The 12215-nt window shown below is 54.9% G+C and overlaps 6 protein-coding genes across 6 annotated transcripts; 3 read left to right on the forward strand and 3 right to left on the reverse strand.

Moving 5' to 3' along the window:
* Nucleotides 1-5: 5 nt before the first annotated feature.
* Nucleotides 6-2169, reverse strand: L969DRAFT_46355 (glycosyltransferase family 69 protein; the record flags this gene model as incomplete). Its single annotated transcript, XM_014713741.1, has 9 exons — nt 6-129; nt 185-194; nt 248-434; nt 490-687; nt 737-868; nt 923-1054; nt 1105-1851; nt 1910-2037; nt 2094-2169. The coding sequence occupies 9 exons, from the start codon at nt 2167-2169 to the stop codon at nt 6-8; spliced, it is 1734 nt and encodes a 577-aa protein (XP_014569227.1).
* Nucleotides 2170-2315: 146 nt separating this feature from the next.
* On the forward strand, nt 2316-3224 carry L969DRAFT_71887 (uncharacterized protein). The gene is made up of 4 exons (XM_014713742.1): nt 2316-2612; nt 2668-2926; nt 2983-3055; nt 3106-3224. Exons 1-4 carry the CDS (start codon nt 2359-2361, stop codon nt 3123-3125), a joined length of 606 nt encoding a protein of 201 aa, XP_014569228.1. The 5' UTR covers nt 2316-2358; the 3' UTR covers nt 3126-3224.
* A 96-nt stretch (nt 3225-3320) lies between these two features.
* On the reverse strand, nt 3321-3958 carry L969DRAFT_93141 (uncharacterized protein; the record flags this gene model as incomplete). Its single annotated transcript, XM_014713743.1, has 3 exons — nt 3321-3365; nt 3588-3685; nt 3754-3958. The coding sequence occupies 3 exons, from the start codon at nt 3956-3958 to the stop codon at nt 3321-3323; spliced, it is 348 nt and encodes a 115-aa protein (XP_014569229.1).
* A 107-nt stretch (nt 3959-4065) lies between these two features.
* L969DRAFT_342336 (uncharacterized protein) lies at nt 4066-7751 on the forward strand. Its single transcript, XM_014713744.1, has 5 exons — nt 4066-4231; nt 4284-4489; nt 4540-4794; nt 4848-7256; nt 7306-7751. The coding sequence occupies exons 1-5, from the start codon at nt 4129-4131 to the stop codon at nt 7480-7482; spliced, it is 3150 nt and encodes a 1049-aa protein (XP_014569230.1). The 5' UTR covers nt 4066-4128; the 3' UTR covers nt 7483-7751.
* L969DRAFT_15957 (uncharacterized protein) lies at nt 7507-8781 on the reverse strand (the record flags this gene model as incomplete). The annotated part of the gene is made up of 2 exons (XM_014713527.1): nt 7507-8004; nt 8056-8781. The coding sequence occupies 2 exons, from the start codon at nt 8779-8781 to the stop codon at nt 7507-7509; spliced, it is 1224 nt and encodes a 407-aa protein (XP_014569013.1).
* Nucleotides 8782-8905: 124 nt separating this feature from the next.
* Nucleotides 8906-10717, forward strand: L969DRAFT_342567 (uncharacterized protein). Its single transcript, XM_014713745.1, has 5 exons — nt 8906-9128; nt 9184-9241; nt 9292-9503; nt 9560-9758; nt 9805-10717. Exons 1-5 carry the CDS (start codon nt 9030-9032, stop codon nt 10689-10691), a joined length of 1455 nt encoding a protein of 484 aa, XP_014569231.1. The 5' UTR covers nt 8906-9029; the 3' UTR covers nt 10692-10717.
* The last annotated feature ends 1498 nt before the right edge of the window (nt 10718-12215 follow it).

Consider the following 12215-nt stretch of genomic DNA (forward strand, 5'->3'; position numbering starts at 1 on the left):
ACCGATCACAGCTCTGCAAACCCTCTATCGTGTCGTACCTTGGTGATATCGCGTGTGGGATCGAGTTTGAGTGGTTCCCAGATAGGCTCGACATCCGGACCGTCCAGATCACCGTAGCCTTCCCAGCCCCTGCAATACAGTCATCAGCTCTGCCACTCCCAAGCCCAGCGTAGGATGAGCTGACCAGCAAAAGACTGCAACACGTAGATTGTAAGCCCACATTGGAATGTAGCAGAAGAGGACGTACCATAAGGAGGCGGCTGTATGAAATCGATGGGCTCACTCTCCTCGGCTCGGAAGAGTCGATCATGAGGACCGTACCAAGATCGGTCCTGCGGATCGGCTGCTGGATCATCTGGCGTGCCTCCTAATCTCGTATAGCCTCTGATGACGGTCAGGTTCCTCCTAGCAGGATGAGTCAGATCAAAGACTTGCTGCACGTCGAGGCGTCGTTAGCACGTGCTCGGGTGTTGAGGGGCTTTGACGTACTTTGTCATAGGCGAGCTTGACGCGGGAGACCATCATGATGCGACCGTAGCCTGCTGCCATGTAATCGTTACAGATGAGAGAACACTCAGAGGCAGAGCATTCGCCCTTTGCCAAGTTGGCCATCCTGAATTTAACGGCCGGGTGCATGTACAGTGGCGCAGGATCGAGAACGGCGATACCGTTCCAGCAAGATTGTACCTGTGTGGTGCGTCAGCGTGAGGGAAGAGACACATGAACGAGTAAAGACCTGTATGGGCAGGTGCCGCTGGAACCGCCAGTTCGATTCTGGTGCTTTGAAGACCATCTCAAACGGCGCATTCTCGAGCGCTGTCCCGTTCGTATCTCTTGCGACCCAGTTGTCGTAGAAGACAGGTGATCCCTTGTAAGACACGCATGTGAGCTTTGCCAGTCCTGCGTGTTGACATGCACGCACCAGATCATCGTGGAAGATGTAGTCAGCGCCACAGGTGATGCCCGCGTTCTGCCGTCTCGATTGCCAAACGAGTTCCATGAGATCGTCAAGACAAGGCAAGACATCGTTCATGAAGATGACAGAGTCAAACACCTGATCGTACGATCAGTTTGTCTCTCTGCTCATTGTGCGCATCGACGTACTTCGCCTTCTGCTTCGCGCAACTCTGCAAGAGGTGCAAGGGCAGCATTACGAACTTCTGCAAGGTACTCGATACGGTGGTTGAAAGCGCCTCTCGTTCTCAAGCTCGTCCTGATGACGACGCGAAGTCCGACACTTCTCGCGACCGCATCGAACAACCGCAGCAGTGCCTTCGTTTGATCTTTCGAACCATTCTCATAGACCGAGATGAAGACGTTATGGTAGCCCAAAATTGCTGATATCTTGAGCATCGTCGAGAACAGATCGGGTATGATATCGAACGAGTTGTAGAGATTGATAGCGAAGAAATACTTGTGGCCATCTCTGGTCATATCCGAAGCCTGAGCGCTCGCACCGCCATCGAGTGTGAGGTCTGATAATCTGCTACTTCTCGGTGCAGCGCGTCGAGGGGATCGGAAGATCCTCTTGATCTCTTCGTCATTGCGATTCTTCGTCCAGCCACCGCTGAAGAGTGACCCCAAGCGTCCCTTGATGCCTCCCCTGCCGCTCCCCTGATGATAGCCCACGAGCGGCTCGTAGCGCTCGTAGACCTGACGCCGATAAGCAGGCTGGGCGTTTCGCGTGCATTGGCGGGTATGTTGTCCCGTCAGAGTCGTGAGAATATCGAACACTCTGACCCTTTGGTCGTATGTGGGCAAGTGTGAATTAGCTCGATGTGACTTCGAGCTGATGTGAGCCCAAGAGGCCTTGGCTGCCTTGCCAGGCCTCCATACCCCACTCGTGTCAGACTGTAGGTCAGCATGGCGATAAGTCGCAAGAACGGTTCGAGAGAAGCAAACAGCTCACGTCTGATCGTAGGGTGAAGGCAAAGATGACGCCAATGACGACGCCGACGATGAGCGACGAGATAGACGGTAGCTTGACACGGATGAAAGCAAGAACTTGCGCCAGCGTTACATCCTTGAAACTCGATGCTGTTCGAATGCTCATCTTGCATCAGCACAGCGCGTGCAAACGAGAAGGCGCGTACGAGAGTCCGACGTGCTTGCGTGTGCGGACGAGTCGGGTCGTGAAGTCGAGCTGATCGGGCGACGTTGGCGGATCATCTCGTCTGTCTATACGTGCTGCGTGATAGTCTGTGCAGGCGGGGAGATCAAGCAGGTGGACTATACAGTGCGAGCCATGTCGGCATGAGCTCAACCTGCGGCTGCCCTGCGTCGACAGTCTGAACGGCGCCGGACACGCGACGGCCACAAATTTGGTCGATCAACCAGCTCGGACCGATCAGACAGGCCATGAAGGCCACGCAAGCATGCAGAGCAGCATCGAAGCAACTGGCGAGCAGCAGTACAGCTCTCCCATCAGCGCAAACAGCGTCACGACCTTCTCCGCGACCACTCCTTTCGTGGCAATCTCTGTCATCGCCGAGCATGAGACCGCTCTTTGCTTCCCATTGCCTGGCTCGTGCAACTTTGCCTGCTCAGCGACAGTTTAGTCAGAGTGTGCCGCATGCTCACGGGGGCAAAGGCAGGCCAGCGCCAGGCACGGGGTCAGCGGAATCAGCCATGCGAAATAGTTGATGCTCATCATCCATCCTGTCACAGAGTCAAAGTGACTGTGAAGAGCAGCAAGGGCGAAGAGATAAAGACAGTAGAAGGCAATGTTGGGGATGACATAGTAGACTTGGCATGGGAATACGATCTGGATGTGGAAGCGGCATGCGAAAAGAGCGTCGCCTGCTCGACGTGTCACGTCATCCTCTCACCTGAGCATTACGATATGCTCGAGGAACCCACAGACGAAGAGAATGATATGCTTGACCTCGCATTCGGACTGAAGGAAACGTCACGGCTAGGCTGTCAAGTGAGCCGCCAACCAACGTTCGAGTCGCGCGCCATGCTCATAGCAGAGATTTGCAGGTCAAACTGACGAAAGAATTAGACGGTATGACCATAACGCTACCCGCAGCAACTCGCAACATGTCTGTAGATGGTCAGTCTTGCACTCACCCCCACCAGCACCAGCTGATGCGGTGCGATCAGGTCATAAATCGAGTCATTAGCGCTTGGCATGCCTTGCATATTGCATCCATCTCTGCCAGAAGTTTGCATGATCTCAATCGGATGCTAGTGCTGCTCGGTATCGATCAAGCTATGCCCAGAGAAGCGTTACATTGCGCAGTGTCCTGAGGCAGTGGCTTTGCAGCTCTTTCCAGCTTTGTGCTTGCCGAAAGGAAGGGCAACGCATATCGCGAGCTTCATGCAAATGACTGATCGCCACGATGATGCAGCCCGTCCGCATCCTGTATAACAAGCAGACGTCGTGACCTAAGCAGCTGCATTGGCGAGCATGGGCACTCATCGCGATCAACCGCGTCCAATCCGAGGTGAAAGCAATTCGTCAACATGGGGATGCAAAACTACATAGCGATCTGAAGAGGAAAGACGCTAAACTCCGAAGCTGCAAAGAAAGCACAACGAGAGCCAATGAGCATATGCCTATCGAGTCTGGAGCAAAGTGAGACATACCCGTAGAGTGTTCTACCTTGTCGCTTGAGCGCGTAGACGACATCGAGCGATGTGACCGTCTTGCGCTTGCTGTGCTCACAGAACGTGACCGAGTCTGTCGAGGCGATCGAGTCAGCGTCCATCTCGGTAGCCATCGCACTGGAGCGCGCCAGTGAGGCTCACCTCTGACGACAGATTCCAGGAAGATCTTGAGCACTCCTCGGGTCTCTTCGTAGATCAGACCCGAGATTCGCTTGACGCCGCCACGACGGGCGAGACGTCGGATTGCAGGCTTGGTGATACCCTGGATGTTGTCACGCAAGATCTTGCGGTGTCGCTTGGCACCNCCCTTGCCGAGACCCTTGCCACCCTTTCCTCGTCCAGACATCTTGCTGATCCCTTGCTACTGAGCTACGGCCGATCTCGTGCTCGAGGTCGGCTTCGATGCGAACATAGCGGGCGGGCCACGCCTGGTCGCGACGCCCCTTTGCGGAGACTTAGCGATCGCCGCAACGCAACGACATCAGCAGCCTGAGGCGCATCCTTGGCCGGCCATTGATGGCTCAGGAGGGACCTGGCGGCTCCTCAAAAAATGCCCGGCGAGTAGTCCTACGTCAGAATAATCTTGTCGCCTGGGAGCAAGCCGATACAGTCTCATCGGGCACGCCCACTGCAACCATGGGTGCTATCGAGCTGATACGCTTCATGGGCAGGCAGAGCGCTCGATGCTTCGCTCAAGAAGAACACAGGCTACATTAAGCGACTGCGTAGCTCATTGAATGCTGCAGACTCAGTTGCAGTACTGCTCAAGGAGACGAGCACGCTCAGCTTGGAGAAATACCTGAGCGAGATTGTCGGCGCTGCCGTCGAGGGCGTTGGACGCTGCAAGACCGCCGTTGAGATACAAGGCGGCGTAGAGGTCTGTCTTACAGCTGGACGAGCCAGTGTGTACTGAAGACCTCGCGACAGGTCATCTCGGCACTCCATTGCCGATTCCCTACCCTCTTCACGCGTCCATTCAAATCTCAGCTGTTGGCAAGCTTGCAACCCTGTCCAAAGGACACATCTCAGCCTGTCGATCAGCGAGAAAGGGAAGAAGCCAGTCGTGTTATCAGACAGCGCAGTCTCTTGCGCGTCCTCGGCGAGCTTGAATATGTGGGCGTAATCAGACCAGACAAAGCTGGCCAAGTGGGCGACGTACTCTTTGCCGCCTTTCGCGATCTTGTACTCGATTTCTCACATCATGTGTCTGCTCCAGCTGACAACAGCGTGCGCAGCTTACCGCTGATAAAGATGCGCTGGTCGCGTCCATACCGCTCGCTGTCTCTTTCGCAAAGCATCTCAGTCCCCTCTACTTATCGACTGCGCCAGAAGAAGACGCAGGTAGTGTTGTACAACCGGCAGAGAAGGCAAAGTTCAGACAGCTCTTGTCTGCCTACTATGACGCATTGTCGAAACGCTCAGTCAAAGAGCACACGCATCTGCTCCAGACCGATCAACGCAACCACGATGCGTATATCAGATCAGGCGAGATATTCGAGGACCGCGCGCAAGTATATGAGAAGCTATCGCGCAACTGGGAGAAGCTCTGGGCAGGTGTACAGTCCCTGTCCGAAACGCTCGCTCTGCCCTTGCCAACCTTACCGCCCTTGCCGTCTGCTGTCATTCCAGGAGGCTCGCTGATTTCGGACGGAACAGCTCGTACAGAAGGCGTCTATGAAACTTCCGGTAGTGTGTGGCTGGATGAAGAAGAGAAACGGTTCTACGTGGACTTGCTCGATCTCAGTCTCGAGGTTCCCGCCTCGCTTCTGGGAGTTGCCAAAGAGGATACCAAGCCAGATACAACGACTCTGCCCGATATCGATGCACCCGTCAGAAGCGACGACCTGACGGAAGAAGAGCTACAAAAGGACTATGTTGAGCCGTCCCTCGGAACTGCAGACGAGCCCTTGCCTGCAGGCCCATCGGCCCAGCTGACCGCTTTGCTTGCGCGTTTGCCGGAGATGAGTAGTGTAGAGACGATAGACCGGGCCGCTGTCGAATTTGCAGGCCTCAACAGCAAGGCAGCCCGCAACCGTCTCGTCAAGGCCCTCTTCTCCTTCAATCGCAAACGACTCGATTTGATACCCTTCTATTCTCGCCTTGTCGCCACTCTGAACGTGTACATGCCAGATGTAGGCGCAAACCTCCTTTCGCTGCTCGATGACGAATTCCGCTATTTGGCGAAGCGGAAGAATATCGAGTTGACGGAAATGAGACTCAAGACGCTCAGATACATCTCTGAGCTCACCAAATTCGGCGTTACGCCTTTGCACTCGATACTACACTATTACAAAGTATGTCTAGACGATTTCGCCCGTCACAATATCGACAATATCTGTATCTTGCTCGAGAGCTGCGGCAGATATCTTCTCCGGTCAGAGGATTCAAGGGAACGCTTCAAGCCTTTGCTGGATGTCTTCAAACGGAAAAAGAGCGTGCAAAACCTCGATCAACGGCAGATTGCCATGCTCGACTCGGCATACTATCAATGCGACCCGCCCGAGCGGGCTGCTATCGAGCATAAGCAGCGATCGGACATGGAGCTCTTCATTCGCTATCTCATGTACAATCTGCTCGGTCGACACACTCTGGAAAAGGTGTTGAAGCTCTTGCGTAAGTTAGACTGGAACGATGAGCTCGTGCATCGCAAGATCTTCAACACCTTTACGAAGATTTGGAAGGTCAAGTTCAGTCAGATCAGTCTCGTCGCTGTCCTGCTCTATGATATGTCAAAATTTCATGCCGAGTTCACCATCTCCGTTATCGATCAGGTCTTGGAGAACTTCAGGCTCGGACTCGACCAGAACTCATTCAAGCAGAACCAGCAGCGAATCGCGACTGTCAAGTACCTTGGCGAGCTCTACGTGTATAGGGTCGTAGATTCTCGCGTCATTTTCGATGTCCTCTGGTCGCTCGTCACGTTTGGACATCCCGAAGGACGCCCTTGGCCAGACTATAACAGTCCTACCGATCCCCAAGACGACTACTTTCGCATCCGACTTGTAGCCACTTTGCTCGACTCTGTCGGACCTTTCTTCGACAAAGGCGGTCTCAAAGTCAAGCTCGACGGCTTTATGACCTTCTTTGAGCTCTACCTATTCTGCAAGAAGCCACTGCCTATCGAGGTTGAATTCCTCGTGTCTGATCTGTTCGAGAAGCTCAGACCAGCAAGCGCGAGGGCGACTTCGTATGCAGAGGCAGCGCTAGCACTGGACGAGCTCGTTGCTCAGGCTAGTGACCAGCTTGACTTGCCAAGAGCAGGCGATGAGCTCGATCGAAGGGAAAGTGATAGCTCAAGCTCAACGTCGAGCTCGAGCAGCGATGAGACGATAGAGGATATCGATCTCTCCGATGACGAAGACGACGATGCCACTCCTATCGCACTCTCAGACGACGAAGAGGACATCAACGCTCGACCTCGTCACGTGGGCATGTCAGCGGAAGAAGAAGATGCGTTCAGCCAGGAGCTTGCAAAGATGATGGTCAGCAACTCTGAAAAAACTCGTCAGATCCCAAAGACGACGCTGGCCGACATCGTCCTGCCTGTTCGCAAGCGAGAAGCGTCGGGTAGTATGGCTCCTCTGCCTGTCGAGCAAGATCATATGAGCTTTACGCTTCTGTCCAAGAAAGGCAACAAAGCTCAGGTAAGCCTCACAGCGCTTCATCACGGCTCGTGCTAACAGACACAAGCAGGCACGAACGATGCAGATCCCGTTGGCATCGACGATTGCAGTAAACAGCATGACGAAGCAAGCACAAGACGTGGCGGAGAAGCAAGAGCTCAAACGATTGGTGCTCAATTACGAACACCAAAGCGAAGCGGATACAAAGTCAAGCCCCATCAGACAGCACCGACAACGACCAACATAGATTTATCAAGGCTACATGGACCATCTAGACGGACGAGTTCTCGCCATCTGATAGCGACCAGAGATACCAGACGGCGATGGAGCGGTACGGTCGCCAGGACTGACTGAGCTCTTCCATCTCCTCTGGCGAGAGGTAGATGTTGCCCTTGAGCTTCTTGTTGAAGCGGGCTTGCAAGACCGCGCGTGAAGCAATGGTCTTTGACGGCGGCAAGGGCGGCAGCTCGTACCTGCGCTCGACAGCAGGCGAAAGGGGAGTATGAAGCTGGAAATCCTCAATTTTGATGTTAGGCTTTGTGTCTGGCGTGCGAGGCAATGCAAAGTCTGGCATCGTGCCTTGTGATGACGTGCTGGGTGTGGCAGGCGGCGTGAGCAGAGTGGTTGCAAGTGTGAGTGGGACCTCTATTTCCTCTTTGACTGTTTCTGGCTTGATCTGTTCGATCTTGCGCGCTTTGATGTGAGGGTTGGCTTGGGTGAACCAAGTCAGCATAGCCTTTTGTACTCCCAAATCGCCAGACGGCATGATCTAGGCAGACTCATCTCAGCTCATCAAAGGCGGAGATAGGGAGAGACGCACGTCGGGACGCAGAAAGACAAAGATGAGAGCCATCTCGACGGTCCATCGGCCGATTCCTCTGACCTTAATGAGATGCTCCATGACCTCTTCGTCTGACATTTTGAGCATCGCCTTTGCGTCCAGCCAGCCCTCGACAAACTTTGATGCGAGATCTTGTATGTATTCTGCTTTCCTTTGGGACAGACCGGCCGAACGCAGGTGCTGTACACTGGCGCTGGCCACCTGGAAAGGTGTCGGAAAGGGCTCGACGATGCTATAGTCTGGCTTCTCCGGCAGGTCAGGGAACCAGAGTCGTATGAACCTATACTTGATCGATCTTGCGGCTAACCAGCTGATCTGTTGGCCGAGGATGCTCGAGCAGAGCGATCTGAAGGGCGACACGGTCTCCTCGGGCATCTCAAACGGTTTGCAAGGCAGGCTGTCCATGAGATGACCAAAGCGAGGATCTGCAGCGATGAGGTGCTCCCGAGCGGCAGAGTAAGAGAAACTGAGCGGTTCTCGAGCGATTGTCTGAGCAGAATCGCTGTCGTGAGTCGTCCCCTGAGGGAGTGGGAGGAGGGCGGCGTTGAGTGCAGTCTGACGGGCTTTCTCGGTGGATGTAGACGCTTTCTTGGCTGCCCTCTTGCTGGCCGCTCCATCTTGGCTAGAAGCTCTCTTGGGCAGCCGAGGTCGTGCGGTCGACAGGCTAGCGACTGCTTCTATCGTCGAACTACGCAGCAGGACCATCGTTGACCTGGCTAGCTTCTCTCGCTGGGCGCTGAGCTGTCGAGCTGCCCACGAGCTCGCTGGAAGGCGGCCAAGTCAAGTCGAGCGAACCGTCGTGGAGACAATCGCCAACCGAGCCGGCGACTTTGTGTGTAGCTCTACTCGGCCGAATGACTCGCTCAGCTAGGCATGCATGACTCCTCGTCAGCCATCTACGCCATCGTCAGGCATCAGCATACCCTCAGGCCCGACCTTGGCCTGTTCTGAGCATGGCAACGGCTCCCTTTGAGCCCGACGACACTTCCTCGTCTCGTTCAGAGAATGAGCCGCTCTTCTTCCTCGGTCCTCTCGGCACATACTCTCACCAGGCACGCATTGCGACTCCCATCGACAGCTTGGCCGAGCTGAGACATGTGGACCCAGGCTGCGACTGCGCTCAACATCCACCATACGCAATTGGTGCCCTGTTCCTCAATCACAGGTCACTGACCCGCATTTGCATATCGGCCGAGCTCATTCATCGCCGAGCAGAGGTGATCGAGCAAGTAGTAGCTCGAAAGGGCAGCGGAGTTGTGCCCGTAAGGAACTCGACGGCAGGCGCAGTACACGAAACGAGCGAACGAGTGGATCTACATCTCCCAAGCCTGAGGTGTACTGCACATACCACGCTGGCTATCAACCATGCCCTGCTCGCTCTGCCTTCTGCTCGGCCACCCTTTGAGAGAATCTATAGTCACAGACAGGCGCGTCATCGTTCCTCACCCGGACCGTCATACCTGAGCTCGCAAGCGTGCTGCAGGCCCTTGCCCAATGTCATGCCTACCTGGCTCAGCTCAAGCATCACAATCCGGACTTGCAAGTCATCGAGAGTGCTTCCACAGCAGGTGCCGCAGAATCAGTATCGCGCAATCCAAAGTATGCAGCCATCTGCTCGTCCTTTTGCGCCAAGCTTTACAACCTGAGCGTGCTCGTCAGCAACGTGCAAGACGAGAAAATGAGTAAGCTCTGCACATGCACATGATGAGAGTGCTGACAGCCTTGCAGCAAATGAGACCGCGTTCGCATTGCTCAAGCCAGCTTTGGACAGTCGCGACGCGCAAAGGCAGACGCAAGTCAGTCCATCGCTTGCAAATGTACATACGATCGAAATGAGTGCGTTTGTGTGGCATGGTATCAGCCCAGACGACTACGACATCCAGTCGCTCGTTCATGCACAAGTGCCGCCTTCACCCTACGCAAGGCATCTCTTGCGCTCAGACAATCTCGCCTTGTCCGACGAGCTGCAGACTCGACTACGCAGCAATCTGTCGCAATTGCCAGCTTGGCCAAGCGAGCTCAGTGTGGCAGCCTTTGACGCTCAGACACTCGCATCGCACGGCAACATGCAAACACTGCTCCTCAGACGATACACTCGCATAGACGGCCAGTGTACCATCAAACTCCATCCGGGCAGATACCGTCTGCAATGGTTCGTTCACCTCTTCGCCGTTCAGCCCGCCACGCCTGCGGCTTCTTCCATGACGTTCACGACGACGTGGCCAGCAGAGACGCATCGATCCGAAATCGACGGAAAGCTGAGGATGCGGCCTAGCATAAGCAACCCTCTTGGCTTCCCCACCAGACCGCTCGATCTTTTGCCCAGCTATCCCTCTTTGCCTCTCGATCTGACACTAGAGGTCACAGCACCGTCCGACAGGCTAAGGATTCAGCTTGATCAAGCCACTATCGAGGCGCATTGGTATGGCCAACACAGAGGCGGCTGGGTCCCGCTGCAATCACCTCGTGACCTAGAAATCAGCACAGAACAAGAGTGTACTGTGCGCATCCACGATCACTCGCCAGGTTGGAAGGGAGGAGCAAGACTGGGCGGTGTCAAGCTCATCCGATCGGACGCGCCCGCGCATGGACAGAGCACAGGCGTGTGTTGTTGATTATACTACAGTGCATACAGCAAGAAACTATGTTTGGCTTCACACTTGCGCTCAACGTTTCGCCTGAGGCTGTAGATGCGCAGGCAGCTGCCTATTCAATGCTCTGCTGTTGTTGAAGATGTGACTGTTCTGCACTACAGCTGCTTGCTGTTGTCCCTGCACAGGTCGATAGGCAGACGCAGCACCGAATCCAGGTGCGGCGCCATAGGACGGTAGACGATCTGCAGCCGGCGGAGTCGGCTTGTGCCCATTTGCGAAGCTTTGGCCATTGGCCGAAGAGGGCAGCGGCGAATACGACGAGGCAGGCGCACCATAGCTTGGCGTCTGCAGCGCGCCGTTAAGAGGTACGAACGGTGCACCATATTGGGGCTGCTGCGGAGCATTGTATGCCTGCAGGTTGGCTCGCTGACTAGCGTTTTGGGGGTGATACGCCGAAGCGGAGGCTGCCTTTGCAATGATAGCCTGTAGCGAGCTACCACCGGCGGCGCCGCTTGGAGCAAAGCTCGACTGTGCAAAGTTCTGACCATAAGCAGACTGCTGCTGGGCGTAAGCTTGCTGCTGCTGCCCATAGCCTGGCTGCTGTCCGTAAGCCGGCCGTTGCCCATAGAACGCTTGCTGGCCATATGCTGGCTGCTGTCCATAAGATGGCTGTTGCAGATGGGTAGGCTGCTGATAAGCGCCAAAGTTGTTCTGCTGCTGGTAAGGTTGTTGATAATTCTGTTGTTGCTGGTATTGCTGCTGGTTCGTAGAGGCATTATTTGCATAGTCGTATCGCGGCACGCCGTAGTTCATGTCCCGCCGTTGCGAGTGGAAGCCTTCGCCATATGAGCCTTGCGACTGCTGCTGACCGTTAGTACCACGTCTGACGCTGTCCTTGTCTCTCGCAGTGAGGACGCGCTTGGCGATCTGTACGCCGGGCAGCAGCATACTGCGATGAGGCTTCAGCTGTGGCGGGAAATGGTATACTGCCGATACGGAGCGATCGTTGTTGATATGCGGCAGTCCGAATGAATCATCGAAAGGCGAAAAGAACGTGGTACCCGGTACACAATCAGGATCCGGTGCGGCTAGTCCAGCTAGTCCGTCGGAACTTTTGCTGTCAAAGGCTACAGGTATCGTTGATGGTTTCTTGCCATACAGATTCGTAAGCGCTTCGTACAGACCGTGGTTATCGTTGACAAAGACAACATCGCTGCCGAGGCCGTTCCGCCGTTCCTCGTCCTCTGACAGCTCATGATAATGCAGATCGAGTGCCGCCAGGAGACGACTAGAGTCTATGAAAGGTAGCAAGGCCACGCCTTGCCAGAGCATCTTCTTGCCATTCATGTCGATCATAAATTCCTCTGGGTAAAAGTCAATGATGGGCGAATCTTCGCTCGTCATGAGGTCGTGGAAAGGCGCAGGTATGTGCTTGCGACTTGCTGCTGGGAAGACACCCATGAGCTGCTCAAAAGGTCTGAATGGCGCGCCTAGCTCGAATTGAATGTCCAGCTTCTCCAAGTCAGTAAAATCGGAGGCGAAAGG

The sequence above is a fragment of the Mixia osmundae genome, assembly GCF_000708205.1.
Source record: "Mixia osmundae IAM 14324 unplaced genomic scaffold scaffold_3, whole genome shotgun sequence".
NCBI lineage: Eukaryota > Fungi > Basidiomycota > Mixiomycetes > Mixiales > Mixiaceae > Mixia > Mixia osmundae.

Excerpts from the sequence above, each read along its gene's own strand:
- L969DRAFT_71887 (XM_014713742.1), top strand. The coding sequence starts at position 2,359 with ATGAAGGCCACGCAAGCATGCAGAGCAGCATCGAAGCAACTGGCGAGC. Across the intron at positions 2,927-2,982 it reads CGTCACGGCTAGGCTGTCAA|GTCAAACTGACGAAAGAATT; the intron begins GTGAGCCGCCAA and ends AGAGATTTGCAG. Across the intron at positions 3,056-3,105 it reads TCGCAACATGTCTGTAGATG|GTCATAAATCGAGTCATTAG; the intron begins GTCAGTCTTGCA and ends CGGTGCGATCAG.
- L969DRAFT_342336 (XM_014713744.1), top strand. The coding sequence starts at position 4,129 with ATGGCTCAGGAGGGACCTGGCGGCTCCTCAAAAAATGCCCGGCGAGTA. Across the intron at positions 4,232-4,283 it reads AGCCGATACAGTCTCATCGG|GCAGAGCGCTCGATGCTTCG; the intron begins GCACGCCCACTG and ends CTTCATGGGCAG. Across the intron at positions 7,257-7,305 it reads AGAAAGGCAACAAAGCTCAG|GCACGAACGATGCAGATCCC; the intron begins GTAAGCCTCACA and ends AGACACAAGCAG.
- L969DRAFT_342567 (XM_014713745.1), top strand. The coding sequence starts at position 9,030 with ATGGCAACGGCTCCCTTTGAGCCCGACGACACTTCCTCGTCTCGTTCA. Across the intron at positions 9,129-9,183 it reads TCGGCACATACTCTCACCAG|GCTGCGACTGCGCTCAACAT; the intron begins GCACGCATTGCG and ends ATGTGGACCCAG. Across the intron at positions 9,759-9,804 it reads CGTGCAAGACGAGAAAATGA|CAAATGAGACCGCGTTCGCA; the intron begins GTAAGCTCTGCA and ends ACAGCCTTGCAG.